Here is a 26,707-nt window from a genome sequence, read left to right as displayed (position 1 = left end):
ACAACACAATGAACCAAACGTCGGCCCCTTAATTCAATACAAGGACGATGGTGATGCAGCCTTGAAAGAGTGACTTGGTGAAAGGGCAAGGGTTCATTTCATGTGCCTTACTGATACTGTTATTGTAGAAGCTAGCTAATTAAATTCACATGTGCTAGGTTGTTGGAATTTTGGAGGGAAAATTAGTTACTATCACATGCACATTATAGATTTTAGGAAGTAATTAGAAGTAGAAGTCATATACTTTATTATATTTGCATGTGATTAATATGTTATAATTGTACGTAATTGGCATGTGATAAATATCCACTTTGAGATTGAGAGTTAGTTATGGATGATGATACCAAAAATGGTGCAAACAAATCTAAATCTAAAGTGAGCAGTAATGGAAGTAAATTGAAGGCAAAGTTGCTTAGAAGCTCAAGAAAAATCAACAACTCTTCAAGAGTAATCTCTTGAAAAATAGCATTTTAGGCTAAATCTGTATCAGCATATTCCCGAAACTCAGTAAAATTAATGGTACATCTAAGATTCTAAGGCTATATATACTTGCCTTGCTCTTGCACTAACTTGTAACTGTTACAAAAAGCCCTAGCTAATTTTAGCTATTACAAAAGGAACTAATTGTTACTAAATTTGAATTACGACACAAATCTCTACTTCCAGCTCCTGCCTCAATAAATTGCACCTGGCCGTTCTGCACTAATGTTGCGTTCAGGATTTGAGAAAAAGTTAGCTTATTTTACTTTTTTGCTCTTAAATTAGGTTTTATTGCTTCAAAAGTCAGCTTTTAGCTTTTTTTTTGTATACTTTTAGCAAATAGTTTTCAGTTTCAACAAAATAAACAATTTTTAAATGGACCCTAAGTCTATAAGCTGCTACTGTTACTTGTCTTAATTTTTGGGAGATTTTTTTTTTCAATTTTTTAATTTAAATTTTTAGGGCGGGTAGTAGAGAAAGGATGGAGGATGGCATGACAATGCTATTCAAAAGGATTTTAGATGCGGAAAAAGATTTTTCGACCTTCAAGAAAAGTTGAATGTTAAGGATCTCGACATTAATGTTGGAGACTTGTGATTGTGGACAACCAAATCAAGCTTTTTTTACATCTCGAAGCAGTGGCGACTCCAGGAAATTTTTTCAGGGTGTTCCTCAATAAGCATAAATTACACAATCTAATAAAAAGAAAATTTTATATATTGACAACAACAACAATAAAAAAATACACAAATACATAGAATTTACAATTGCCTTCTACGAGTTTTCATATTTTGAAATCGTTGCATAATAGTCTCATTATCAATGCTACAAGCTATATCTTTTTCAATATACACAACCAAGCAATCATTCATCCATTGATCTCCCATTCGATTGCGCAGTTCATTCTTTACATATTTCATTGCTGAAAAACTTTTTTCTACTGTTGCAGTAGCAACTGGAAGGGTTAAAGCTAGCTTCACTAGCAAATAGACTAATGGATAAGTCTCGTGTTTTCTTGTGCTCACTAATTTTTCAGCAAGTTCACTAACTCCTTGAAGCTCTAAAAAGAAGCCATTGCTGCGCATATCAAAAATATAATTCTGCAGTTGAGAGTCAAGTGCCAAAATATTTGTCCCAAGAAAATCAGAGGGATAGAACTTAGCTAGACGTATCAACTTTTCCTTATCGAAAGCCACAAATGAATTACTTGGATTCAAGCAAGCCATACAAAGTAGCAAATCGGTATTCGTCTCAGAAAAGCGGTTGTTAAGCTCTTGAAGTTGCATATCTATGACTGTGTAGAATAGCTCAACACGATAATGATGTAAATTTGTATTTTGTTGGGTGTTGCGTCGCGGCCTCCCACAAACTACAGATATCGCTTCCATGTCCAAGATAGGAATATCATGTGAGGTACAAAATAAAGATACTTCAGCCAATAAAGATGCCCATCTATCATCTCCCATCACTTGCAACCGTTGCTTAGACACTTTAACAAGATCCATAGTATTTACTATATCTTGATTTTTTTTTGTAATGCTATTGACAACTCATTTGTGATCCCTAAAATATTTTTCATCAAGTGTAGAGCAAAGACAAATTCAAAAGAAAGAATTGACCTCATAATAGATCGAGCTTCAACTTTTTGGTCGGAGAGGCCATCTTCTTCAATAATCTCTAGTACATCAACAACAGTGGAGAACATCAAAATCAAGCTGAGAATAGTCCCATAATATGATCCCCAACGTGTATCACTAGGACGTTTAAGATTTGTCTCTTGATTCAAACCTTGCCCACTTCTACGTACACCATTCTCTAAATCTTCTTTAATTTTGGCAAATTGTGTATCTCGAAGAGCATCTCGTCTCTTACAAGAGCCTTCAACAACAGTTACTAAATTACTAACCACATAAAAAAATTCAGCAATGTTAATGTGATTTTTAGCAACAGCAACAAGTGTCAATTGAAGTTGATGAGCAAAATAATGGACATAAAATGCTGACTTGTTCTCTTTCAAAATTAAAGTTTTGAGACCATTGATATCACCTTGCATATTACTAGCCCCGTCATAACCTTGCCCACGTAGGTTCGATAAACTTAAATTATGTTCACAAAGTAAACATTCAATAGCATGTTTGAGTGACAAAGCTGTAGTACTTGCTATATGTACAATACCAAGGAATCGCTCTATAATAATTCCTTCTTTGTTCACATAACGAAGAACGAGGTCCATTTGTTCTTTCACTGAGATATCACGTGACTCATCAACTAATATTGAAAAGAACCCATTGTCAAGATCCTTGATGATGGCTTTGGATGTTTCACGTGCAATTGCATTCACAATGTCTTTTTGAACATCAGGGTGGGTAAGCTTGCAATTTTTCGGAGCTTTTTGCAACACTTCATTGATAGATTCATTGTGATCCCCCAAAAATTGTACAAGCTCAAGGAAATTTCCTTTATCACTTGAACCTTGAGATTCATCGTGACCACGAAAAGCTAATCCTCGGCATAAAAGGAATCTTATGCAATCAACTATTGCATTTAATTGAATTCGATATACAATTTTATCTTGATTTGAACAAAAACACTTTGAATGTGTTGCTTTTCCTTCAATAGATCTTCACTCTTCTGGACAGCTTGGTAATGAGCACTATTAACTCCTCCAACATGGGAATTTAACTTATCTTTCTGATTCCAAAGTTTGAATCCCTTCGTTACAAAAGTGTCACCTCCTCCTTGCTTACAAACATCTTGCCCAAATAGGTAGCAATAAAAACAAAATACTGCATCTTTGTCTATACTATATTCCAACCAGTATCTATTTTTATGCCATTTGGATATAAATCGACGGGGCTTTCCAGAAAAATAAGATATAGGGTAATCATCACTGTGTAAAACAGGTTGACAAGGGCCTTTTGTTAAATAATATCTTCTTATTTCATCATAATGATTAGGATGATAAGATGATATTTTTTCTCGTAGCCCAGGATCTGAAGGAAGATTCTCTAAGTTAAAGTCAACACGAATTCACTTAGAAGATGAAGATGAAGATGAATCTTGCGCAGGAGCTGAATCTTGGATACGTGGTTTTCTTATCAAATATTTGTCCATAATTATAGCAAAAGAATAAATAATAAACTATAAGTTTATTTGAAATATTAATAAAATTATTAATTATTGTTGTTTAGTTGTTTCATTAATTTGTTTGTCTTTTATAAACTATAATTTGTTACATTATTGTTTCATTAATTATAAAATTATTAATTATTATTTAGCCTAACATAATTTAATTTATTTGTCTTTTATAATGTATTGGTTAATTATACTGCTTTAATTATTGTTGTTTAGCGTAACAATAAACTATATTACTTTAATTTGTTTGTTATTAGTTATATTGCTTTAATTTGTTATATTGTTTAGTTCCTTGTGCACATTACACTAAAAGAGCTAAACATTATACATTCCATGTGCAACATAATAAAAGCAGTGTAATGTGCAACACATTACACTGCTTTAATTATTATTTACTACCCGGCCGCATGTGCCCACTGCCTATCAGCCCATCTATCCCTACCCACTTAACAGATAAGCACAAACCATCCCCCAATTACAACCTGCCAATCAGAAAATTTCACAATCACAATCACAATACACATTACTAATCAATATCTCACCAACACACACTGAGTCACTGACCAACAGGCAAAAGCAACGAATAAGATAAAGCTAAGATAAAGCCAAAAAAAAGACAAAAAGCAAAATAAAGTTAAAGAGTAAAGATTGGTTCCCAAAAAAAATAAAAAAAAAGAGAGTAAAGATTCGGCAGCCCAGCCAATCAGAGTCTTACAGTTCAAAAGAGAGAGAGAGAGAGTTACTGAGTTAGAGACTAGAATAAAGAGAGAGAGAGACATCAAACATTTTCATTTCATATTTTTCATTTCAGTGAGAGAGACTGAGAGACTGAGAGAGAGTCAGAGAGAAAAAGAGAAAGAAATACCTTGAGGTTGAGCACCGGAGCAGCTGAGACGGTGAGACCGATCTGCAATCTGCGACGACGGGCAAGCGACGAGCAACGACGACTAGACGAGGACGACGAGCGACGGAGGTCACGGAGTGAGCTGTGCCTGCGAGCAGTGGCGGCGCCACCGTGGGTTTGGTTTGCTCTGGGTTTGGGGTTTGGTTTGCTCTGTATTTGGTTTCTTTTTTGCTCTGTATTTGGTTTCTTTTTTGTTCTGTATTTGGTTTCTTTTTTTTTTTTTGATAAACACCTCTATATTGCAGTGTTGGGTAATGGGGTTTGGTTTGCTTTTGCTTTGTATATAGACTGTATTGATCTCTGCCAACGACGTGACCGTGGTTTGATTTCTGATTTGCTCTGTACTTTTTTTTTTTTTTTTGGGTGAGAATCCATGGGTTTGCTACCTCCGTATTATGTTGGGCTTGCCGTGGGCTTGGCTTGTCGTGGGCAGTGGGCTTGGCTCTGTTACCAATTTTTTTTTTTTTTTTTTTTTTTTTTTTTTTTATATTTAATTTGAGGGTATTCCTAATTTTGTGATTGAGGGTGTTCCTAATTTTGGATTGAGGGTGTTCCTAATATGGATTAAATATAATTTTTTTTTTATAATTTTTTTAAAGGTCAGGATGTTCTTGGGAACACGCTGACTTGTACGTGGCGCCGCCACTGCCTCGAAGTGGACAATACTAATCTCCCTAGCTTATATTTGTGTGTGTGTGTGTATATATATATATATATATATAATTTTAGGTTAGCATGACTTTCAAAATATATATGGATGAGAGTTTGGGATGGAGTTTTTTAAAAAATAGGTAGGGATTGGTATGTATGTAATATGTTAAGAGGGCTTCAGTTTGGAAAATATTTTTTAGTACCAAACTCATTTTCAAAGTCCAAAACCAATAGTCAAGCTCTCCCTTATTAGGAAGATCAAAATTTCATTGACCTATCCAGCATTGTTGTAACTATGAAAAAAAAAGGGTCCAAAACCAAACCCAGGCCACCTCTCAAGTCACAAACATATTACCGTTTGGGGAACTATCATATTGACACTTAGATTGAAATTTTAAAGCATCTCTATTAGAATTATTATTGCCATGATGTTTTATGACAGTATGACACGTTATTTAGAAAGCTAATGACGCTTTGAGTGCATTTTTATTTCTTAATTTGGCAAACATTTGACCTAAAATACAGTTAAGCTATACCAAAATTCCCAGAACCAAAGAACAAATAGATTGACCTATTATTTCAAATCTATAATCACAATGTGTGGGCTTTGTGGTTAGTAGTTAGACTACTCATTTCAATTTTGAGTTGAAATGGTCCCGACCCAAAACAAGAATATTCGATAAGGTGTCTAATTCAACCAATGGATAGAACTAAATGTTTATAGTCTCTCCTTTTATCGGATATTTCAACTTTAATTTTTTATGTTTTAGTGAAGCCTAACTAATTAGTATAATCAGTTTGGCATATTGGGGTCCTGTTAAATTAAGCTCCCCATAGCACCAACCCAAAAAAATAAAAGAAAAAGCAAAGAAGAACTAGACACATGGATGTATGCCATTTGATAATTTAATTTTGATGCAAAGTTTAGCAATTTTTTAATCAAGACCTGATAACATGACGCCTACTAATTAAGATTGGTCCTAGAAAACATGAACTCTGCTAGTGCTAGATAGGCTGTGTCTATCAATTTCTTTTTGTACCTAAACTCTAATAAATCACAAATAATATTTGCATGAAGCACACATAGGTACCTTTTAAGTATTGTCATTTGTCCAAGCATCAAGGAAGTCTAAGAATTAGGGGTTTGCAACTTTGCATGAGTCCGGTTGGAGGGGTTTTTCAACCCAACCCAACCTAATTCACGTGGGTCAAGTTGGGTTGAGTTGGTGAGTTGTGTATACATGTTTTATGCCTTATAAAATTTTGGATTTCAACAATTATTTAAACTTTTTCTAATAAATTATTACAATTATATAATATGTTTAAATTATATTCTAAATTCAAAATTTATTAAAAGTAATTCTTAAAATACCAAAATCAATCAAATTTAAAAAAATAAAATAAAGTAAGAGTAATAAAATAAATTGATGCTTCGTCTGTTTAACTGTAAAATGGACATGGTGAGGTTTATGCTCAATCAATCATGCTTACTTGAATTTCTAGCTATGAGGCCAGGATTTGAAACTGCAACACACATTCTTTAATCAAGTGTCAAGCAAGTCAATGCCTAAGATCCCTTTTGAGCTTTGGTCTGGAAGGAGGCCTAGATTGTGTTGAGTTCCAAATAATATTATCACAAATATTAACAATCTAAAATAGCATTCACACACAAGAACACAAATATTTGCATAAAAAACCTTTTTCTTTGAAGGGAAAAACCACAGGATAAATTCCGAATAATTTTCACTATTATCAAATCAATTATAATTAAAAAAAAAAATCCCACTTATTTTTCTTTACTCTTACACACACAAATCATCTTTCTCAAAAGTAGCCATTCTTTTTCTCTATTCTTTTCCTTTTTCACTGTGCGGCACTTTTCTCTTTTCTTTTTCTTCTTTTCACTATGTGGCATACCAATTCAGCACAAACAATATTTATATATAACCTAGCCTCACATCACAATCCCAATACCAATACGAGTCAAATAAGGAGTCTTTCAACCGATAGCCACGGACTCTTATTTCAAACAGGATTAGTTCTTTTGCTTTCCTAGAAGTTCACTGACACCTAATTCTACTTGAAGTAGAATTCTTGATACAAACCCATTGAATGGGCTATCACGTGGGCTGGCCCACAACAGATTGCACCATTTTGAAGTAAGGCCTTATAATCCACAATTAAGGAAACCTGACCCTAAGACTCTGAAAGGATATTTTGTAGGCTATTGCATTGCTTCAAGGGCATCTAGATTCTATCGACCTTTCATCTAAATAGATTTGGGTGATTGCCTCTCACTCTCTCTCTCTCTCTCTCTCTTGCCTTTTAAAAAAAATTTGGCATCATTTTTAATAATGATATATGAGTAAATTTATACAAACTCTATTTTTTACCTTCCGATTTTTATCTCAAGCAAATAAAAACGTTTTCTATCCTTTAACTTTTCTACCCTACCAACCAAAACAAGGAAAATTAAAACCTCTTCTATCCTCTTTCCATTTTCTATTCTCCCAACTAAGGGTGTGTTTGTTTTGGGTGAAAATCATTTCCGGAAATGCGGGTGTTTGATTGGTCCGGAAAATAGAATTTTCCAGAAATCAATTTCAGTTGACCAAAAAAAAAAGGCTTTGACCACGGAAATGAATTTCCATTCCTATTTTCACTTCAAATGAATTTCGGACCGAGAGAGAGAGAGAGAGAGAGAGAGAGAGAGAGAAGAGGCCTCCGAGCTCCAGTCCAGTCCGACGATCGCCAGCGAACCCCGAACTCTAGTCCGTGCCGATCGCACGCACCAGTCAATCTCGCGAGCTCCAGTTCGAAGATAGCATCGCGCCGCTCGATCTCGCAAACTCTAGTCCGACGATCGCACCGCGCCGCTCAATCTCGCGAGCTCCAATCCGACGATCGCACCGCGCCGATCGATCTCGCGAGCTCCAGTCTGACGATCGCACCGCGCCGATCGCACCTTCGATCTCGCCTCCGTGCGATCTCGCCTTCGACCCACCGATCTCTCTCTCTCTGTGTGATTTTGATTTCTGTTGTTGTTGTGGTGGTGTGATGGTGGTGTTTTGGTGGTTTTGGCTTTTGATTGCCGGAGTTTGTTGTAGTGGGTTGAATTGCTCTGTGAAAAATTTGTAGGAAAATAGCATTTTCAACCATACAACCAAACACCAGAAAATATTTTTCACAACATTTTCTGAAATGCAACCAAACACTTAAAAATATTTTCCTTTCCGAAAAATAGCATTTTCGGAAAATAAGTATTTTCCGGAAAATCACTTACATGAGACAAACACAGCCTAAATGGACCTTAAGGGCTGAGAGGAGGGAACCTTTTAAGGCCTATAGTGATTGACAATCTCTTGCCCCCTTTTTGTCCAAGGCTAATAGGCCGTACTTGAGTTATGCCTCAAGAATCTCCGTCTGGATGCAAGAAGGGAATTAGAATGATTGGGAAATTAAGAAGATCTAAACTAAGCAGGAGAGATGTGTTAAGTGACATATCTGGGGAAAGAAAATAGGACTAGGCCTATTTCCTACCCCTAGGATCGGCGGGAATAACTAGTGATCCCCCCTCCCCCATGTTCTCCCTTCCTTGGGATTTCACTCTATTCCCCTATAAATACTACTCTCAAAATGGGAAGAAGGGTGTGAGAGAGAGAGAGAGAGCTTTGCTTGGTTCTAATTTCTGCCCACCACATGCAATTTCCATAGGACTCACCACATTTCTGCCATTGATCATGATCTTCAATATTAATTCAAGCTTGCAAGTCCTGCTCCCTCCCCCTAAAATAGTTTACTCCAGTCAAGGTTTGGCTTATTTTTGGGCTGGGCCTGAGAAGATAATAGCCCGAGTCCAATAGCTCCTACCTAACTTGTGGGCCATTCCTCATCAAAACTTCTATAGTCCCCTACTGCATTTTGACTCACAAATCACATCCTTTTGATCCTTCAACGTTACCCTAAGCAGTCACATGAACCTAGGCCTTCAAGGATGAAATAATCTAGAGGCCGAGAGAGGTAAATTGAAAACTAACAAACTAAATCCAAAAAAAAAAAAAAAAAAAAAAAAAAGCAGCTCACATGAACCTAGGCCTTCAAGGATGAAATAATCTAGAGGCCGAGAGAGGTAAATTGAAAACTAACAAACTGCATCCAAAAAAAAAAAAGAAAAAAAAGCAGCTCTGGCTTTTGAAACAAATCCTTTAGTAATTCTAACACTAAAATCCTAGAAAAATGAGGAAATTCTTGAGAAATCACAAAGAAATGCCTAAGAATCGCAAGAACTCCAGTGGTGCACAAATGCCCATAACGTTGGTTCAACCGAAACTCCATTTTTGTGAATACATAAACTCCAAACTTTGTAGGAAAATTCTAAAGATAATGTACAGATTTTATTATATATAGAATTACAAATTAATGAGGTAATGAATATAATGTTTGAATTTCAATAACATCTTTAAATTACTTTTTTTGTGATTGGTAAGTGGTAACACATCAATTAGTAGAGGTTAGATAGTGAAATCAACAACATCTTTAACATCACTCAACTTTATTTAAATTACTTTTTTTTAATTGGTAAATGGTAACACATCAATTAGTAGAGGTTAGATAGTAAAATCTATAACATCTTTAACATCACTCAACTTTGTATCATGTCTTGAAAAAGAAGATAAAAACTAAAAGTTAACTTATTTTTTAAAAAGTGAAAGTTAAAGAGTATTTGAAAATGTACAGCAAATAGCAATAGCAATTAAGGAGTCATGCTTATGCAAGCTCTCGTACGTGCCTTTAATAAATACTCCACAGACACTACCAATCACAAGAGCAAGCAAAAAATCGTACCCAGGTGACCAAAAATGAAAGCATTTCAAAAAATTGTCAGGAAAGAGAGTAACATCAATTCAAACACACGAGAGAGAGAGGGAGAGAGAGAGAGAGGGAGAGAGAAATAACAAACAATTAATGAGTAAAACAATTGAAAAAGATAGCATTGAATTCATCAAAAACAAAAAAGGCCTACAGACAAGAAGAAGTCAATACCCGAACCACCACCCTTGCTGACTGGTGAGGACCATCTTGTATTTTTTTTAAGCCCCAACCAGAAATCAAGGGTTATAGCTGGTGCGCTCTTGACTCCCCCTCTGGCCTTTACCATCAACACATATAGTTTTTGACTTTTTTTTCCCACTCCTACATTGATTAATGTTGCACTACAGATCTCTCTTATCATCATAACTCCCAACTCCCCCCCACCCCCACCTAACAATTAAGTCCAAAACCTACTTCACCTATTTTTATTTCACATTTCTACCCCTTGCGTTCCCACTGAATTATCCAAAAAAGATAGATGAATAGTTGAGTACCCTTGGGAACTTAAGAGCTATTGAGATGCTATTGCTTGGGTGATGGAGCAATTGCAGTCTCAGTGCAAGAGCCTACAACACTAACATTGTCAGGGCAGCTTGTGGTGGTACTACTACTAAGAGCAGCATTAATTTGATGCACCGTGTTACACAAGTGGTTGTTGATGGCGGTCACGCTAGAGAGGTTGAGCTTTGCTGATGGGATTGTGCTTGCAACAACTTGAAGTACCACTGTGAGTAGACAGCCTGCAGGAGAAGAAGTAGTAGATGCATTCCCTTCTTCGGATGATGGCATTGGGTTGCCATCACCAGAAGCGGTATTAGTGATGTTAGTGGTGGACTCAAATGGAATTATGACGAACCCAATTGGTAGGAGCGGAATGCAGGAGGGGTCCTCGCTACTCATTGCGAGCTGGATGGAGTCCACGTCGACAGTCGTGTACACGACAAGGCTGCCGGACTGGTCAGTGCAGCTCTCTTGCAGCATTAGCTCTACATGCTGGGATGAGTTGCTGGCTACCTGCATGCATGCAGATAAAGATTTGCAGCTTAATGCCTTAAATCATTTTCGGTATTACGGAGATGGGGCAAAAAGAAAAACAAAAATGAAAGCATGTAGTATGTATCAATAATGTGACATATATTTTGCAACAATAGTGAAATCCTTACACCTATAGGCAATATATAGCAGTACCTAAACGTTGAATTTCCATCTTGGAAAATTGGAATAGGGGAAGTTGATTGCAGCAGCATTGATGTAATTTGGTTGTATTTAGTTTAAAATGCAACGAATTTCCTAAATTGATTTAGTTGGAGTTCCCTTGACTTACATTTTATGTGTTCTTAAAGCTTCAAGCACTATGGTAATGAGGTTTGATTCTTTCCTCTAGAGGAGAGAATCAAACCTCATTACCATAGTCAAATCCAAATGCAAACTGAAATAATTTTGTTGGAAATAGTTGAAGAAAAATAATCAGTTACCAAATATACTTTGGTGGCTAAATTATGTCACATACAAATTAATAATGTTGATAAATAGGAGGATAATATAAAATAAGAAGCTTATGCACAGAATTCATTTTGACAGACATAATTAGTTTTAAACAATATCGCTTTTTGTTTTTATTATTTATTTTTTATCTTAGTTTGTTTGTAAATAATTTAATTTTTAGTTTATTTTTTGAGAATAAACTAGTTTTTAACTTTTTGTTACATATTTAATATAAAATTTTCAAAAAAATTATATCTTTTGATAAATACTATGCAAATAAGTTACTAAAAATAAGCAAAATCTAAACAAACTAATAATTTTAATATTTTAGATTATGAATCTAAATCAAATGTTTATTTAGAAAGGCATATTTTCACTATAACAGTATAATTATATAGGTATAAAGACGCCACATTAAAGCTTTTTTAGGGTTTTGCATTTTAATTTTCTCAAAACATTTTGCAATTCAATTTGACTATTTTACTTAGACTTGACTAGAGTTACTTATTTTGAGTTTTGAAGTTTTGGCCATTTGTCTAAACTTGAAATACAGCTCAAATGGAGTATGAGGGCTTGGGTTTAGGATATGTTTGGTAGTACGGAAAATGAGAATGAAAACCCAATAAAATCGAGAAAAAAAAAGGAGATAGAGGCATCTTGTGACTTGTTAGGGTTTGTTTTCTCTTTTAATTTATTAAACTTTTAATAGGTGAAAAAAAATAAATAAAGATGCTACCCATTAATACTTATTTAATTGGTTACCAATTTAACTCTTTACCTATTTAACCCAAATCTTAGTAAAAATTCACTTAAAATAAGTCGGTCATGGGCGGATTAATGAGTTTTGGGTAAAACTTGCCACCTTCATTTGTAGCTTGTAAGCGTGATAGAACAATAATCATAATTATAAGAAGAAAAAAATGCTTACATTGATGCGAAGAAGAGAAATGCAATTTCCTGGATGAGAGCCGTTTGCAATGTGAGCCACCTCATGTAAGGAATTCCCATTAGAGAGTACCTCAAGCTGCATAATACAGTGAATAATTCATCTTCCAGAACAAGCTAGTTTGAATTTATATTGGTGTATAAAACAATGAAAGAGTTGCAGTTTGTAAGGCTTGTTGTTGTTGTAAAGATCTAACCTGAGATCTACGGCGTTCATCTCTCAAGAGATCAAAGACATGGCCATGAGGGTATGGCAGCCAAGTAGTGGACACAGCACAGAGTATGAGGCCACTTGGTTGGCCAGGCTCTGAGATTTTCCTTGTAGTAATTCTAACAGTGTCATCAGGGGAATCTGATAAAGCCGTCCACATCAGACCACTGGAGCTGCTGATGTTAACGCAGAATGTTCTTATCATTCTTTGGGCCAATCTCATCAAGTTCCTTCGTGCTTCTGGAGAGGGTAGAACTGTACGTAGATTGAACCATAAAATACGTTGAATTAGATAATCAAATGTTAGAAGAGTAAATAAGATTCTAAAATAAAAGATCAAAAGTTAAAAGAATTATTATCAGACACATTGCCCACATACGGAGGCAAATAGAAAAAAAAATTAACCTTTGTATAATCTTATGGACAATGATACTAATGTGGACATTTATGTAGATATTTTTGTATCAATTATGAATACTGAAGTATAACCGTGGATATAAACAAGTGTAAAAATTATTTCTGCCTTGTAAGATCCTGTATGTAAGGATGAAAAATGCATGGTTCTAATGATTGAAATGACACATCCATTTTGTTTTTGTCAAATCATTCTATTCACCTGTATGAACATATGTTCAAGTTGCATTGATTATTTGAATAAGTTGATTAAAAAAAGGACGCAATTGTGGAATATAATAACATTCACGTATGCAGGCGAATAAGATGTCATACCTGTACACATAAATCATTGAAGCGGAAGCATTATTAGAAGAGTGAGACTATACGTGTGTTTAGCATAAGCTTATTTTAACTTTTTGCTGATTGCTTTTTGTTAAAGTTTGTTAAAATATAATTGTATTTTGAAATATAAAAAATGTGAGTTTTAAAAAATTTGTACATAAAAGCATAAAGCTAAAAATTAACCAAATAAGTAAAAAACAAACAAACAATATATGACAAATTTTACTTCATTAATTAGTTTTACAAACTTTTTTTTAATATAGGTACATCAGCCTACAAACTTGTTACTAATTACTTAAAAAGTTATTCAAATATTTATATATTATTGAATCAAATTTGTCATTTCAATTTATAAATCTTTTGTAGTAAAATTAGTAATTCTTTTTAGCATATTTCATTTTAAAAAACAGCATAAGCCATCTATTTTCAGTTTCTTTTTTTTCCTTTTTTTTGCATGCAAACCTACCGTATGCTTTTTTTGTAGTGTTTTTAAACTTTAACAAAATCACATTACTTAAGAAAAATTCACTATTGCAATAACATGTTATGATTGTCCTAATAAAAGTATTGAATAAAATTATGACGTTGATTCAATCACATCTTGTTATGTCAACAATTGTGAAATATGTTATTCCTAACATTACTTTGTTATATTTATATGATTATAACATGCTTGCTTTCTTGATGCACCTGGAGAGAGAAAGAGATTGTAAGTGTAAACTCAAAAAGTAAAAACAGAAGGAAAGAGGGAAAATAAATAAATAAAGAACCTCCAAGGTCCGATATATTTCTTGCCATGAGGCTTGCAACTCTCTCGCACTGTCGCTGCAAGACAGCTAACCAGCGCTGTGCTCCAAATGCCATACCATTACAGACATATTCACTAAATATCTGATGGACTGGTTTCTCCTCTACCTCTGCATGTTCTACCCATGTAACCTGCATAGAAAGCCTTCCGGTCTTAGATTTTATGACATATTGCTCTAAGTAGTACTAGGAAGGTGTAATATATGATATACCAACACAAGAAATTTAGTAGAAAATTTAGCAATGAGAAATTAGATTTTACATAATTATAAAGTTGAACACACCCTTGAGTAGCCATTTGGCATGTCTTGAATAAGACATCCAGAGGGCCATCTCTTGTATCTGGGAAAGGAAGGCTGAAGGTTGTCATGGAAGCTATCAATTGGAAAATCAACAATTGCCCATGTCCCCTCCTCGGCATTCTGCTGGCAATAACGAAGGAAATGAACCTCTCGAGTTGGTACCAATGGAGAAAGAACTTGAAATTCTGCATACATCTGCCCAAACAAGTAGCCAACATATAAATATCACCCTATGATGGAAACCATTAAGGCCTATGAAATTTTGTAGTCCTACATAAATTCAAAACATAAGGTACAATAACAAATGTAAAAGATCAAAGAAGTTCTAGAATTTTATAATGCATACCAGTTGAAAAGAACCACTTGCTTGACCAGAATCGCCTGGTGATATAACTTGAACAGTTTTTGCTCTGGAAACAATGGAAGGAAACAATTCCACCCACTTGTTCTGAAATTGAAGAGAAAAACAAATTCATTTTAAATGAGATTGAGATTAATTGGCTTAATAAGTTAGAAGACTTCTAAATAAGAGTCCAAATTATGCATTCTAATAAATACTTCTTTTTTTGATATATTTTAAATGGGACATGGTAATTTCAATTTTAAACATCTTCATTGAAAATATTAAAAAGTATTAGGTGATCAAAAAGTTATTGACATTATAATTTGCTTCTTCAGAAGTTGTGAATATATCCATCTTTTGTTATAAAAAATAAAAAAAAGGGAACTTACAGCATCAAGGAAGGCATCGACCAAGTTGATGCTATTCATTATAACTACAGCACTATCACGGCTGGCTTCTGTTCTGAACTCACTGGAATTTTGCTTGAGGTTCATTGGCCATGGAAACATCCTTGCATGCTCTTCAAGATTAAGCACCTCTCTTTCATTTTCATTGTTTCGGATCCAAAGAGGCTCAGTTCCTTGACACATCTTCACAAGTTCATTTATGGACGAAGCAGCAAGCTCCAATGCAATTGACTTTTCCTCTTCCAACAACAGACCACCTTCAGGGAAGTGGGAAGTTTCTGGAGGCAACATAGGAACAGGAATCATTTCTGTGCAAGAAGCCATGGGGTCTGGGAAATGCCTCGAATACATATTCATATCCAAATCCAATGACGGAGGCATAAGATGAGGAGCTGGTGACATTAATTCGATTGGCCGGCCAGCATATCGTGAAGCGATACAACAAACGCGTTCTAGCTGTAAAAAATATCAATTAATTATTTATGATCATCGTTTAAATTCTGCTTTAATCTTTCAACTTACTCATAGCACCAAACTTGCGTTTAGACAGCAAACAAGTGAATTTAAATCCTGTAAGTGAGTTTGGTATACTAAAAAAAATTAATCAGCTTATTTTAATTAGTTTATATAAAAGATAAGAAAACTGGATTTAAGCGAAAAGCTGGAAGTTAAAAATTAAAAGTTAAAAGAAAAGGCTATTGGCAAATGTTATAGCATTTTTAACACAAATATTTTATAGTGAAGGACTGTAAATCTTTTATAGTGACCAAATTTTCGTGAACATGATGTTAGTTTCGAACACATTGCAGAATAAAATTGAGTTCATAAAAATAAAACAAGAGAATAACCAATTTTTCTTGCGCATTTAGAGGTGCCTAACAAAACAACATACGTATACTATACCTCATCTCTCAGCCTGGCATTTTCAAGGTGAATTTGCTGTTCATCCAAGCCCATCCCCCCTCCTATCACACACGGACCTCCACAATTAGGGCAGACAACATTGCGTAACGCAGTTTGTAGCCGGTAATTCTCATTCCTTAGATTATCATTCTCAGCCTTAAGTATAGCGTTATCCGACCGATCTTGTTGTGCCTACCAATAAGTCATAAATCAAGAAAAAGTAAAGATTGAAATAAAAGCCATTTTGATAGATACCCATTTTGCACAATAATGTTGTTATCTTATCCCTTGCAAAGTGCAAACACTAATGACTAAACCTTGAGGAAGAGAATGAGCTAAGTTCCCCTACAAAGGCTACAATAAAGTCTAAACTTTGAATGGCATAGCATTTATTCTTTTGCATTCTTTGGGAAGCACATATGCAGGTAGATATTAATGGTGTACATTAATGGGATACAGATTGTACAAAAAACTAGAAGCAAAAAAGTGTGCTAGAGTAAATGAGATTCTTCTTTTAGCCGTTTAGGGCTTCAAATGTAGCATGATACGGATAATGGAACGCGTTTTCCTTGAGAAGCGTGAGTGTGAGGCTGAAGTAAATTCATTAAGGGTTCGTACATGTTAGGGTTTCCATTGAAGATGAAAGCTTAAATTTGAGATTTTGAGGACTGCTACAATTAATACCTTCATCTGGGTTCGTCGGTTTTGGAACCAAAACTTGACCTGGCGTGGTTTAAGGCCAAGTTCTTGGCTCAGTTTTAGCCTTTGCTTGTCATCTGGGTGTGGACATTCCTTGAACAAACTGTCCAATAAACATGAATATTGTGAGAAGGTTATGAATGAAAATTATACCACTTTTCTATAGGAAATATTTTGTGCTAATGGCTTCTTTTTAAAAATAAAAAAAAATAAAAAATTCAATACTTAATAAAGAGAGAGATTTGGAGTCAAAGCATCTCAGTTAGAAATACAGAGAGTTCAATATTGTACGTACGCTTCCATTTCTTGGATCTGGCGAGCGGTGTGCCTGTGATAGCGTTTCTTCTTGGGAGGTTGTTCACTCTCTTGCTCAGTCGCTGACTTTTCTTCAACTTGTTCACTCCCAGACCCACTCTCCATCTCATCCTTTCCTCTAAGGAACCCATTTTCTTCTTTCTGAAACAAAATTTGCGCCAAACTCATATAAGAGAAATGCAAAGAGGATACACACACACACACACACACACACACACACATATATATATATATATATATGTATATAGTGAAGATGAGAAAACTTACAGCAATCATGGAAGGGAAAGGCTGGAAAGGCATGCTAGACATGAAGTTGTAGTTAGAGTTTTGGATCGGTGGCGACGAAAAGAGGGTTTCTGAGGAAACTACGTTCCCTCCCATGGTTGGCATTACTTGACAATCCCCATACATTGTCGCTCACTTCTCAAATATTTTATATACTAGTACTTAGAAGGTACTATAAAATATTTGTCACAAACCTTTTTGGCTAGTCTTTTTGCTACTCCAAAGCCGACCTATTTTGTCACCAAAAAATAAAAAATAAACACCGAAAAATTTTCAAGATCAGAATTTTGGTGGAAATTACACCAGAAATTCGAGACACAAGGTATTACACAAAGTGCTGAAAATAAATTAACCCTAAGCAAATATTAGCATGCAGTTTATGAACAGGAAAACCCCTAGTAAAACAAGACCAAAACCTAGTTAAAAAGGCTCTATATTTTGAAAGATAAAGCTTCAAAATTTGTGAATAGAAGAACAAAAAGACAGAAGCAGTACTCATAGGTCAAAAGAAAATGTATCAACACAAAACAAAATTCAGGGAAATTTTGTTTTGAGTCCAAAACCGCCTTGAAAGATTAAAAAATATCAAAAGAAAGAAATGAAACTTGAGAAAATTAGAGAAGCAGAAGAAAAAGGTTAGGAGTAAATACCACAACCACAACCACACCCACCAGTGTCGGTGGTTTTTGGAACACAAGAAACTTTGTAGAGAAAGAAAGAAAGAAAGAAAAACCCTGTAATAACAATAATGAATTTAACCTCTTGATCTTTCTCTTCTTTCTCTTTCAGACAGCCCAACCCAGCCAAGCAGTACACACATAACACTCTCTCTCTCTATCTCTCTAGAATTGCACACGAAATTTATTGTTTTACTGTGCGTGGTAAATGCAAATTGACAAAAAACCGACCAAACGCCTCTTACTCACTTTAGGTTTAGGCTGTTTTCTCTAACACGTGCCCGTTTCTCTATGGAAATAAGCGTTTCTTTTTTAGCCCACACCCAAAGTCAAACATTTACTTCACCATGTTCACGCTCTTCATCTATCCGTCAACTACACGCTGTTCTTTAACTCGTTAGTGCGCTCCACTCGCTGTTGCTTTCTGTGTATGTGTGTTTAAACATAGACGGTAAGATCATCAGGAGCGAGGTTTACGGTAATTTTGATTCTCCCCTCATTCATTCATAATCATAGCATAGGAAAGGAGAGAAATTGAGAACTAGAAAAGGGTCTCATTCATGAAGAAATCTTGGCCGTCCCTTTATGGCTTATGGGTCCCATGTCAAATCTATATTTTTTTGGGTCTAATTTTCATCATATTTTTCTCAAATTTATTAAGTTGACAAGATCTATCATCTATCTTTCTTTTCAAACCCTACAAAGTACTTTAGTTATATAATATATTATAAGCTTATTTAAAAAACTTTATATATTAATTTGGTGTTCTAATGTTTTAATAAATATTACTGTTTTCTAAAAAAAAAAAAAAAAAAAAAAAACTTTCTTTCTTCCCAAACCCAAAAAAAAAAAAACACTAATTGATAATATTTTATGGGTCCGGTTAACGTGTGCTTTTAGGACACAAATTAATTATCCATTTTTAAGAAAACTTTTATTGAAAATTGAAAAAATTGCCAAAAAAATTAATCACTTTCTCATAAATTTTTTTTTAAAAATGGTTTATTAATATATGCCACATAAGAGTATATGCCAGTAAAATCCATATTTTATTAGTTTTTATTTTTGATAATTTCAGCGGAAATGAGAAAATTGAGCCTTGGATGTTATGAATGTATTAAAGATTATCAATCAACTCACCTAGGAAGTTCTTTGCAATCTTTTACTAGTTTTGAGTTTGAACTCAACATTAACATCTTTTTTTTCTTTATTTTTTTTAACCTATTAGTAATAGCTTATTATTTCTGGACTATCTTGAAATTTTTGTGTCTCTAATATGGTTGTATGTCACAATTCGCATTTATATACTATGTGGTGATCACTTTAATGGGGTTAGACTCCTCTAGTTAGAGTAAAACGAAGGGTGTGAATTCCCCTTGGGATACTTCTTAAAAACCAAAATACAAAGGACCACCTTTTTAATTGATTGAAATTGTACGGGCCGGATTTGGAGCAAGACTTTATTGTCTGGAAATTTATATGGGAAAGGAAAGTGGAAGTTGTTGAGCAAGATTTTATGTTATGTTTGGTTCTTAATATATCAATTTTGTTATGTTTGTCAAATTTCTTTATGACCTTAGGATTAGTTGTGAACGCACGCGTGATATGTGATCTTAGATATGACATGTCACATGTAAGATCCATTCATTATTAGCAAAAATGTAGAATATTTGTGGGGGAGAGCAGCGTGTGATTGTGTAATATAATTTGGGTTGCTTGTGAGATTTATAGGTAATGGCTGAATAATTGTGAGAAAGCATGTTCAAAGTCAAAAATTATTCGCTACACCCAGTATATGCGCTGAATAACTTCACCTAAAAGACTAAAAGCAACTTTTGCTCCCAAAAAAAAAATAAATAAATAAATAAAAGAAAAAGATTATATTAGGACTTACCACAACTCAAATTTAACAATGGTGTAGTGAATATATCATGCGATTTTGTTATGCACTTAATTAGCTCTATCTAATTCTTCCTATAAATAAATTCTATATTCTAGTTTACCTAGACTTGATCAGGGATTTCATTAGTACATATCTTTTTATTTTTATAATTTTATAGTTATAAAACTTTTGGCTATCACATATTAGTATCACATATGATATATATTTTATGCAAATTTGAAACTTAATAATTTAACAAAGAATTTTGTAACTCAACTAGTACATCCAGATGTTTCTAATGAAGTTATTTAGGGTTCAAATTAGTGAATAATAATTTTGTAACATAGTGATACTCCTTTTCTTTTATGATATTTTGATAGTTGAAGAAATGAAATTTGAACCCTGGATATTTTCCAATTTATGTCTTTTGGCAATTCTTTTCTAATTTAGGCGGATGGTTTTAGGATTCAACCCATGTAGGCTCAAATTTTGTAACCATACTTATAAATGGAGAGATAAAAAAGGGGGGAAAAAGGAAAAAAAAAATCTCTTTCTTTTCTAGTGTGAGTAAATTATTTCACTATATTGTGCTATTACTTTATTGATTCATTATCATTTTCTTCTCCAAACATGTATTATTTGGATTGAAAGTTAAGTAAAAAAATTTTAAAATGGATCTTGCTCTCTTTATCTCTCTTTCTTTTTTTTTTTTTACTTTCTTTTATAGCCAAGCAATGAAAATAAAACAATTTTATTTTCTTCAATTTATTATGTTGTAAATTGTGAATTCATAAAAAGTACATTTTTTTTCTTTTTAAGATAGGTAGAAATAATGGGGAGATGAGAGGTGGGGTTTGAAACTTTGACATAGGACAGTACTGCAAATGATGTCGGTACCACTAAGCTATATATTATTCTCTGAGAGAGAGAGAGAGAGAGAATCAATAAGAAAATTTTCATATATATTCTCACCGAATAAGCACTCCTGTTATATAAATACATCAAGGATCAAACATAGACATGGGCGCTCCAACCTCATTCTTAGATTTTTGGGTCGGACTCGGATTGATTTTATAATAGACCCTTACCTAAGAGAAGGTTCTCTAGATAAGGTGAGAGTGTGAACAATCCATCTTTCTGCTAATTTTGTTTGATTATAGTAAATCATTGTCAATCTAATTATTCATTCTTAGAAGAAAGAAACTAACTCCAAAGAGAGGTTACTGGTTCAAATCCTTTCCTCCATCTCCCTCTCTCTCCTACGGCTAAGTTCATTAATAAATAAAATAAATAAATAAATAAAATGAAGAAGTACAAATTGTTGTATTTGTCAAAAGCCTATAACTCAACTAATACTTTTGAATATTTTCAACAAAGATGTACATGATTCAAATCTCACCTCTTCCAATATTGTAACTATCTTGATTTATAAATAAATAAATAAATTGTTGTAATTGATTTTGATGTGTAAATGACTATATAACAAATAAGAAAAAAAGCTAAATCTACTTTAAAAGACAGCACATTTCGTTGAGATTTGTCTTTATGGTTCGGCAGTTGGTAATTTGAATTTTTCTTCTTCTTTTTTCCTCTCTTGAAAATTAAAATTAAACTCATCCATATATAAGAAATAAGGACAATGTCAAAGATGTTATCAATTTTGAAACAAAATAATTACAAAAGTGACGTGACAACTTATGTGATGATGCCGTGTTAACATAATAAATAAATTTTTAATTTTTTTGTGTGTTTAAATTGAGACATCAATTTGTAAAATATAGCTTTCTCAAAAAAAAAAAAATTGTAAAATATATAATAATATTTTGTTGCTCATGACATTCCTACAAACCTAAATAAATAAAAATAAGAATTTATTATATTTGACGTGTCCTTGAGAGTGAGAGTGAGAGTGAGAGTAAGAAATAAATAAGGAATTAATTGATGAAGACATAAATTCCGTTTAGTAGAAGAAGTGATAAAGATCAGCTTCTACTTATTAGCTATTACTATCACATCCCAATACGTGCAGGAATATAATCTCATACTGTCCTACTCTATGGGTTGTTGGTGAAGTTGAGATATGCTTAAGAGTTAAGAATCTTAAAATCATCATAAATTGTAGTAAAATTCAAACTGTACAATGTTTTGGCTTCATGCTTTTACTTAAGTTATTTAAAAGTGCAACAGCTTTAATGTGACCCTGCCACAATATCATACTATCAATGTGGCCGGCACAAAATTACTAGAACTTTAATAAAGTGTATATATTGGCGGAGCCTCACACAACGGTGGCCCCCCAAAATTTTAAATTATTTTATAGTATATAGGTATATTATTTACATTTTAAAAAATGTAGCTTGTAAAAATTGAAGTTGGCCCTCCAAATTTTGAGTCATTTCAATGGTGCTCTTTCAAAAAAAGTGAAATTATATTTAAAAATCATTTAATTAATTTAAGAGGTTTAACAATAAACTATGTAGAAAATGATAAATTTTTGTACATATCTAATATAAGAAATACACGAATTTTATATACTTATTAAAATTTAGAAGATGATAAATTCTCTAAGTAAATTGATTTGTATATGTGTGTGTGGAGGTTTATCTTAACTAATATATTAGTATTACAACTTGGCCCCCTCAAACTAAAATTATAGGCTCCATCCCTATAAATATATAAATGGATTTTTTCCCCCCATAACTATCAGTAAGGCGCAAAATGACTATAATTTTTTTTTTTTTTATATAGATAAGTTTAATAGTATCGATTAACTGTAATTTGCCTTTTTTTTTTTTCTTACAATAAGTGGAGTACGGAAATTCAAACATAAGTTCCTCAAATGAGAAGAATCGGATGATGCTTCCGAAATCACAAGAATCACATACTTTTAATAGTTATAATTCACTTTCATGCATGTTTCGAAAAATTGATTTAGAATCCTTTAGCAAGCATAGAATATATACTACTTTAGAAAAATCCTTTCAAATCCAAGCAGAATGGCACACAAAATTAACTTATAGATTTCTTTAGGAAGCATAGAGAATATATACTACTTAAAAAATATCCTTTCAAACCCAAACATAATGGCACACAAAATTAACATATCTATTATGTATTATAAAAGTTGGATCCTAAAACTAGTAGATATACACTATAATGACATGTATTTTTTTTTTTTCAAATCATACTACAATGATATATGACAACTTCCTACATTTTGTTGGTATTATATGGACAAACAATGCTATATGTCAAAAAATTATTTGTACAAGCCATTATGTTTGCTCTCTCTCTACATTATTTATATATATATATATATATATATATATATATAAAAGTTGGATCTCAAAACTGGTGAATATACATTACAAAAGTTGGATTCCATAACTGACTTAGATGCCTCATATTTTGAGGAAAAGTAGTTGGATGTATGCATTAAGGAGCATACATGAGACATAAGTGTCTCTTTCCTTATAATTGGTTTCCAATGTTGTTGTTAGTTGCTCATGGTCAATTGTTTAGTTTGACTTAAAAGGGTAGTGAATGAATGCCTTGTTTGCCTCTCTCTCTCTCTCTCTCTCTCTCTCTCTCTCTCTCTATTTATATATATATATATATATGTATGTATTATATGTATTTCTCTTGGTCTTATGTTTTAGTCTAGAATTTGTACCAATGTTGTCAATATTGTACCATATTAGTTGATATGACTGGTATACTTAACATATTGATCGACAAACTTGTAAAAAGAAAAAAACTTCCATGAAATAAACCACTTCAAATACTATTCAACGTCGAACTTTTTGGGTTGAAATTGATCCCGGTTCAATTAACCAATTACCTCAGTTGATCAATTAAGTCCAATTATGTAATGGTCTAGTCCAATTAATCAAGACACAACCACATCACTAAACTAGAGTTCATGCAGCGAAATAATAAATTTGAACACAGGCGATATGGTCATGATGTGGAAAACTTTGACGTAAAAAAACCCCTTATGGGTGGTTTAAAGGCAGCCACAAAACTTGAAGAATACACTATAAAGATTTAAGTTACAAGTACAAGAAATATACCCTAAATTGCCTATCTACAGTAAAACTTACTAAACTATCCTAGTGCAGCTCCAACCCGGTTGGAATACTAGTAATGTTTGGTACAAGGATATTCAATCTGTGACTCACTTCACACAATCACACTATGATTGTTGAAGGTAGTAAGGGTAGCAATCTTGACTGGGACACTTAGTAGCTCTAGAAAAACTCAGCTTGGTGCAAAACTCAAGGCATACAACATCGCAACCTATTAGGTCCGTTTGGATTGAGCTTATTTTTGCTAAAACTGAAAATTGAAAACTGAAACTGAAAACACTGTAGCAAAATAATTTTTAAATGTATGAATAGTACCGTGGGACCCATTTTTAATTTTTTTCTGAATAAAGTGACTGTGGGTCCCATGAACAGCGTAAACAGTATCAGAACAGTGTATGAACAGTGACATTTGTCTCATGAATAGTAAATTTTGTCTCCTTCCTAAAACGCGTGAAAAAAAAAAAAAAAAAAAAGAGAAAAACGCAACATAGGATTCAGCGAAAACGCTAAATCGAAATGACATCATTATCCAATATAGAGTACTTCAGATCTAAAAAAATCTCTCTATGATGTCACAAAGGAGTACTATTTAAGTCATCTAGGAACCTTAGTGCACGAATTCCAAGGTTTCATCGGACACAAAACAAAACAATCAAGATTCACGAAATCAACTTGATAAATCGGCTAGTGTTCAGCTAGGGGTTGAGAAAATGACACTATCTTGAGCATATTCTTGGGCTATTTTCTTGTGTCTTCAAATTTAATTCTTCAACAACTTATAGACACTCAAGATTAAGACTCAAATACATTAAAAATGCGCATTTTAGCTTGGATTTGCCAAACATATACAATATTTGACTCTAACAGAACTATACCAGGCGAACCATGAAATATCAACTAGTAAATTGAAATTGGCTAGTACAAGATGATTTAGCTCGTAGCATTCCCCCACTTCTTCTTCCACACATCTCTGATGTCATCCAGCTCTCTCTTTCTCTTTCTCTTTCTTAGTTTTTACATTTTTAATAAACAGGGAAATCAGTGCCTACTCGATCCCTCTGAGTTTCTTTTCCCTCTATATTATAATACACAAAAATGATTTTCAATACAATATTGACAATATTGCTATGTACTCTTTCATTTAATTACCCTAAAAAAAATCTCTATAAACAAGAAACACAAAACGGGATTGGGCCTGCCATAGGATATTTAGCAAGAGACTAAATTCAATAAATACTCGGTATAAAACCCCTTATTTGGTTACACTCTCAAATAAAATTGTGACATATCATATGTATTCAAGTAAAATAATAGAATAAAAATTAACTCTCAAAAAAAGGTAAAAGAATAGAAATTAATACGCACAATCACAATCCATTAAATACATATATATTCCACCAATATATATGTGGGAATTTACTTATTCAAAAAATAAAAAAATAAAATTTTTTGATGAACTAATAAGAATAATTTCTATGAGAAACAAGTTGATTTGAATTGCTTCATTAATTTTATTCGCGGAGCTTACAATTGATTTTGTAATTACGTCATTAAATTCTGATATTAATACTTTAATTTTTAAATTTTTTTTTAAAAAAAATTTAAATCTGTGCTGGATGTGAAGTACCATGGTTGCTTCAACAATTAATTTCCAGAAAAAAATCAGCACAAGTGGCAAGATTTTTAATGAGATTGGGATTGTAAGTCTGTTTGGAAATAGTTTATTTAACTGAAATTGAAAACTTTTTGCTAAAAATATTGTAGATAAAGTTAAAAACAAATTGAAATAGCATAGTGAGACTTATAAATAGTACCAAAAAGTGTAATGAGACCCATGAATAATACAAAAAATAAGCGAAATAGTAGCAAAAATAAGCTAAATAGTAAAAAAGCTACATTTTTCAGCCGATACCAAACGCAACCTACATCTATTATTTTCGACCTAACCGGTAAAGTTTATTATTCTTGAAATAAAGTACATAAGTTCAAATATATCGTGCTTATACCAAAATCCAATTCTTGTTTAGACATGATAATAAAGATGCCATTGGTTCAAATTATCTATATTAGATAACCCATGTGAGTCATGCAAGCAAGAAGCAGAAACAATCATTCATGTATACGCTAGAGAGAGGTTCTTGGTACAAGCATGGCTGTAATAGCACTAATGAAACCGTGTGATATATAGTGGGCCGCTTCTGCCCTCTCAAATCTTGAACCCTTAAGCTAGGGCATATTTATTGAAGGTCACTACAACTCGTTGATCACAGCATTAAACTGTGTCAACTCACTGAACTCATAACTGGTTATATTGTGTCACTCTTTTATTGGATGGTATGATTAAGGGTTTTTAAATTGAATCCTTTTTTAATTTAATTTCATTTAGCTAACCAAACCATAATTGTACAACATAATTCCCGAATTTTGCTTATAATACACATACTCACACACACAAAACTTCAAGCAAAAACACACTAAATCATCCATGCGTTTTTCATTTTTCAATTAACCTCTCCATTATTAAAAAGAAAAAAAAAAAAAAAATAAAAGTTGTCCTCAATTTTCAAAGGTCTTATTT

General features: G+C 33.2%; 2 protein-coding genes across 4 annotated transcripts; both read right to left on the bottom strand.

Annotated features, from left to right (window-relative positions):
• Positions 1-475: 475 nt before the first annotated feature.
• Positions 476-2,713, bottom strand: LOC115971624. Its single transcript, XM_031091624.1, has 3 exons — positions 2,100-2,713; positions 1,338-1,932; positions 476-481 (listed from the first exon to the last, which is right to left on the bottom strand). The coding sequence occupies exons 1-3, from the start codon at positions 2,711-2,713 to the stop codon at positions 476-478; spliced, it is 1,215 nt and encodes a 404-aa protein (XP_030947484.1).
• Positions 2,714-10,140: 7,427 nt separating this feature from the next.
• LOC115971222 (homeobox-leucine zipper protein HDG5-like) lies at positions 10,141-18,341 on the bottom strand. 3 transcript variants are annotated; one of them, XM_031090991.1, is made up of 12 exons: positions 18,242-18,341; positions 17,465-17,712; positions 17,178-17,338; positions 16,868-16,985; positions 16,184-16,375; positions 15,263-15,736; positions 14,877-14,978; positions 14,513-14,725; positions 14,192-14,360; positions 12,670-12,938; positions 12,456-12,551; positions 10,141-11,056 (listed from the first exon to the last, which is right to left on the bottom strand). In XM_031090991.1, the coding sequence occupies exons 2-12, from the start codon at positions 17,606-17,608 to the stop codon at positions 10,565-10,567; spliced, it is 2,430 nt and encodes an 809-aa protein (XP_030946851.1). In that variant the 5' UTR covers positions 17,609-17,712; positions 18,242-18,341; the 3' UTR covers positions 10,141-10,564. The 3 variants fall into 3 exon arrangements, with proteins under 3 accessions (XP_030946851.1, XP_030946850.1, XP_030946852.1); XM_031090990.1 differs by lacking the exon at positions 18,242-18,341 and adding an exon at positions 18,133-18,235; XM_031090992.1 differs by lacking the exon at positions 18,242-18,341 and adding an exon at positions 17,978-18,068.
• Positions 18,342-26,707: the final 8,366 nt, after the last annotated feature.

This window comes from Quercus lobata, chromosome 12 (genome assembly GCF_001633185.2).
Source record: "Quercus lobata isolate SW786 chromosome 12, ValleyOak3.0 Primary Assembly, whole genome shotgun sequence".
Classification (NCBI taxonomy): Eukaryota; Viridiplantae; Streptophyta; class Magnoliopsida; order Fagales; family Fagaceae; genus Quercus; species Quercus lobata.
This window is presented reverse-complemented; position numbering and strand designations above follow the sequence as displayed.

What these genes read in the sequence shown, in the direction of transcription:
- LOC115971624 (XM_031091624.1), bottom strand. Translation starts at nt 2,713, where the DNA reads ATGGACCTCGTTCTTCGTTATGTGAACAAAGAAGGAATTATTATAGAG. An exon ending in GAAGCTCGATCTATTATGAG is followed by an intron (nt 1,933 to 2,099) that starts GTCAATTCTTTC and finishes GGGAGATGATAG; the next exon opens with ATGGGCATCTTTATTGGCTG.
- LOC115971222 (XM_031090991.1), bottom strand. Translation starts at nt 17,608, where the DNA reads ATGTATGGGGATTGTCAAGTAATGCCAACCATGGGAGGGAACGTAGTT. An exon ending in TCGATGCCTTCCTTGATGCT is followed by an intron (nt 14,979 to 15,262) that starts GTAAGTTCCCTT and finishes CTTCAATTTCAG; the next exon opens with AACAAGTGGGTGGAATTGTT. An exon ending in AAATATATCGGACCTTGGAG is followed by an intron (nt 12,939 to 14,191) that starts GTTCTTTATTTA and finishes ATCTACGTACAG; the next exon opens with TTCTACCCTCTCCAGAAGCA.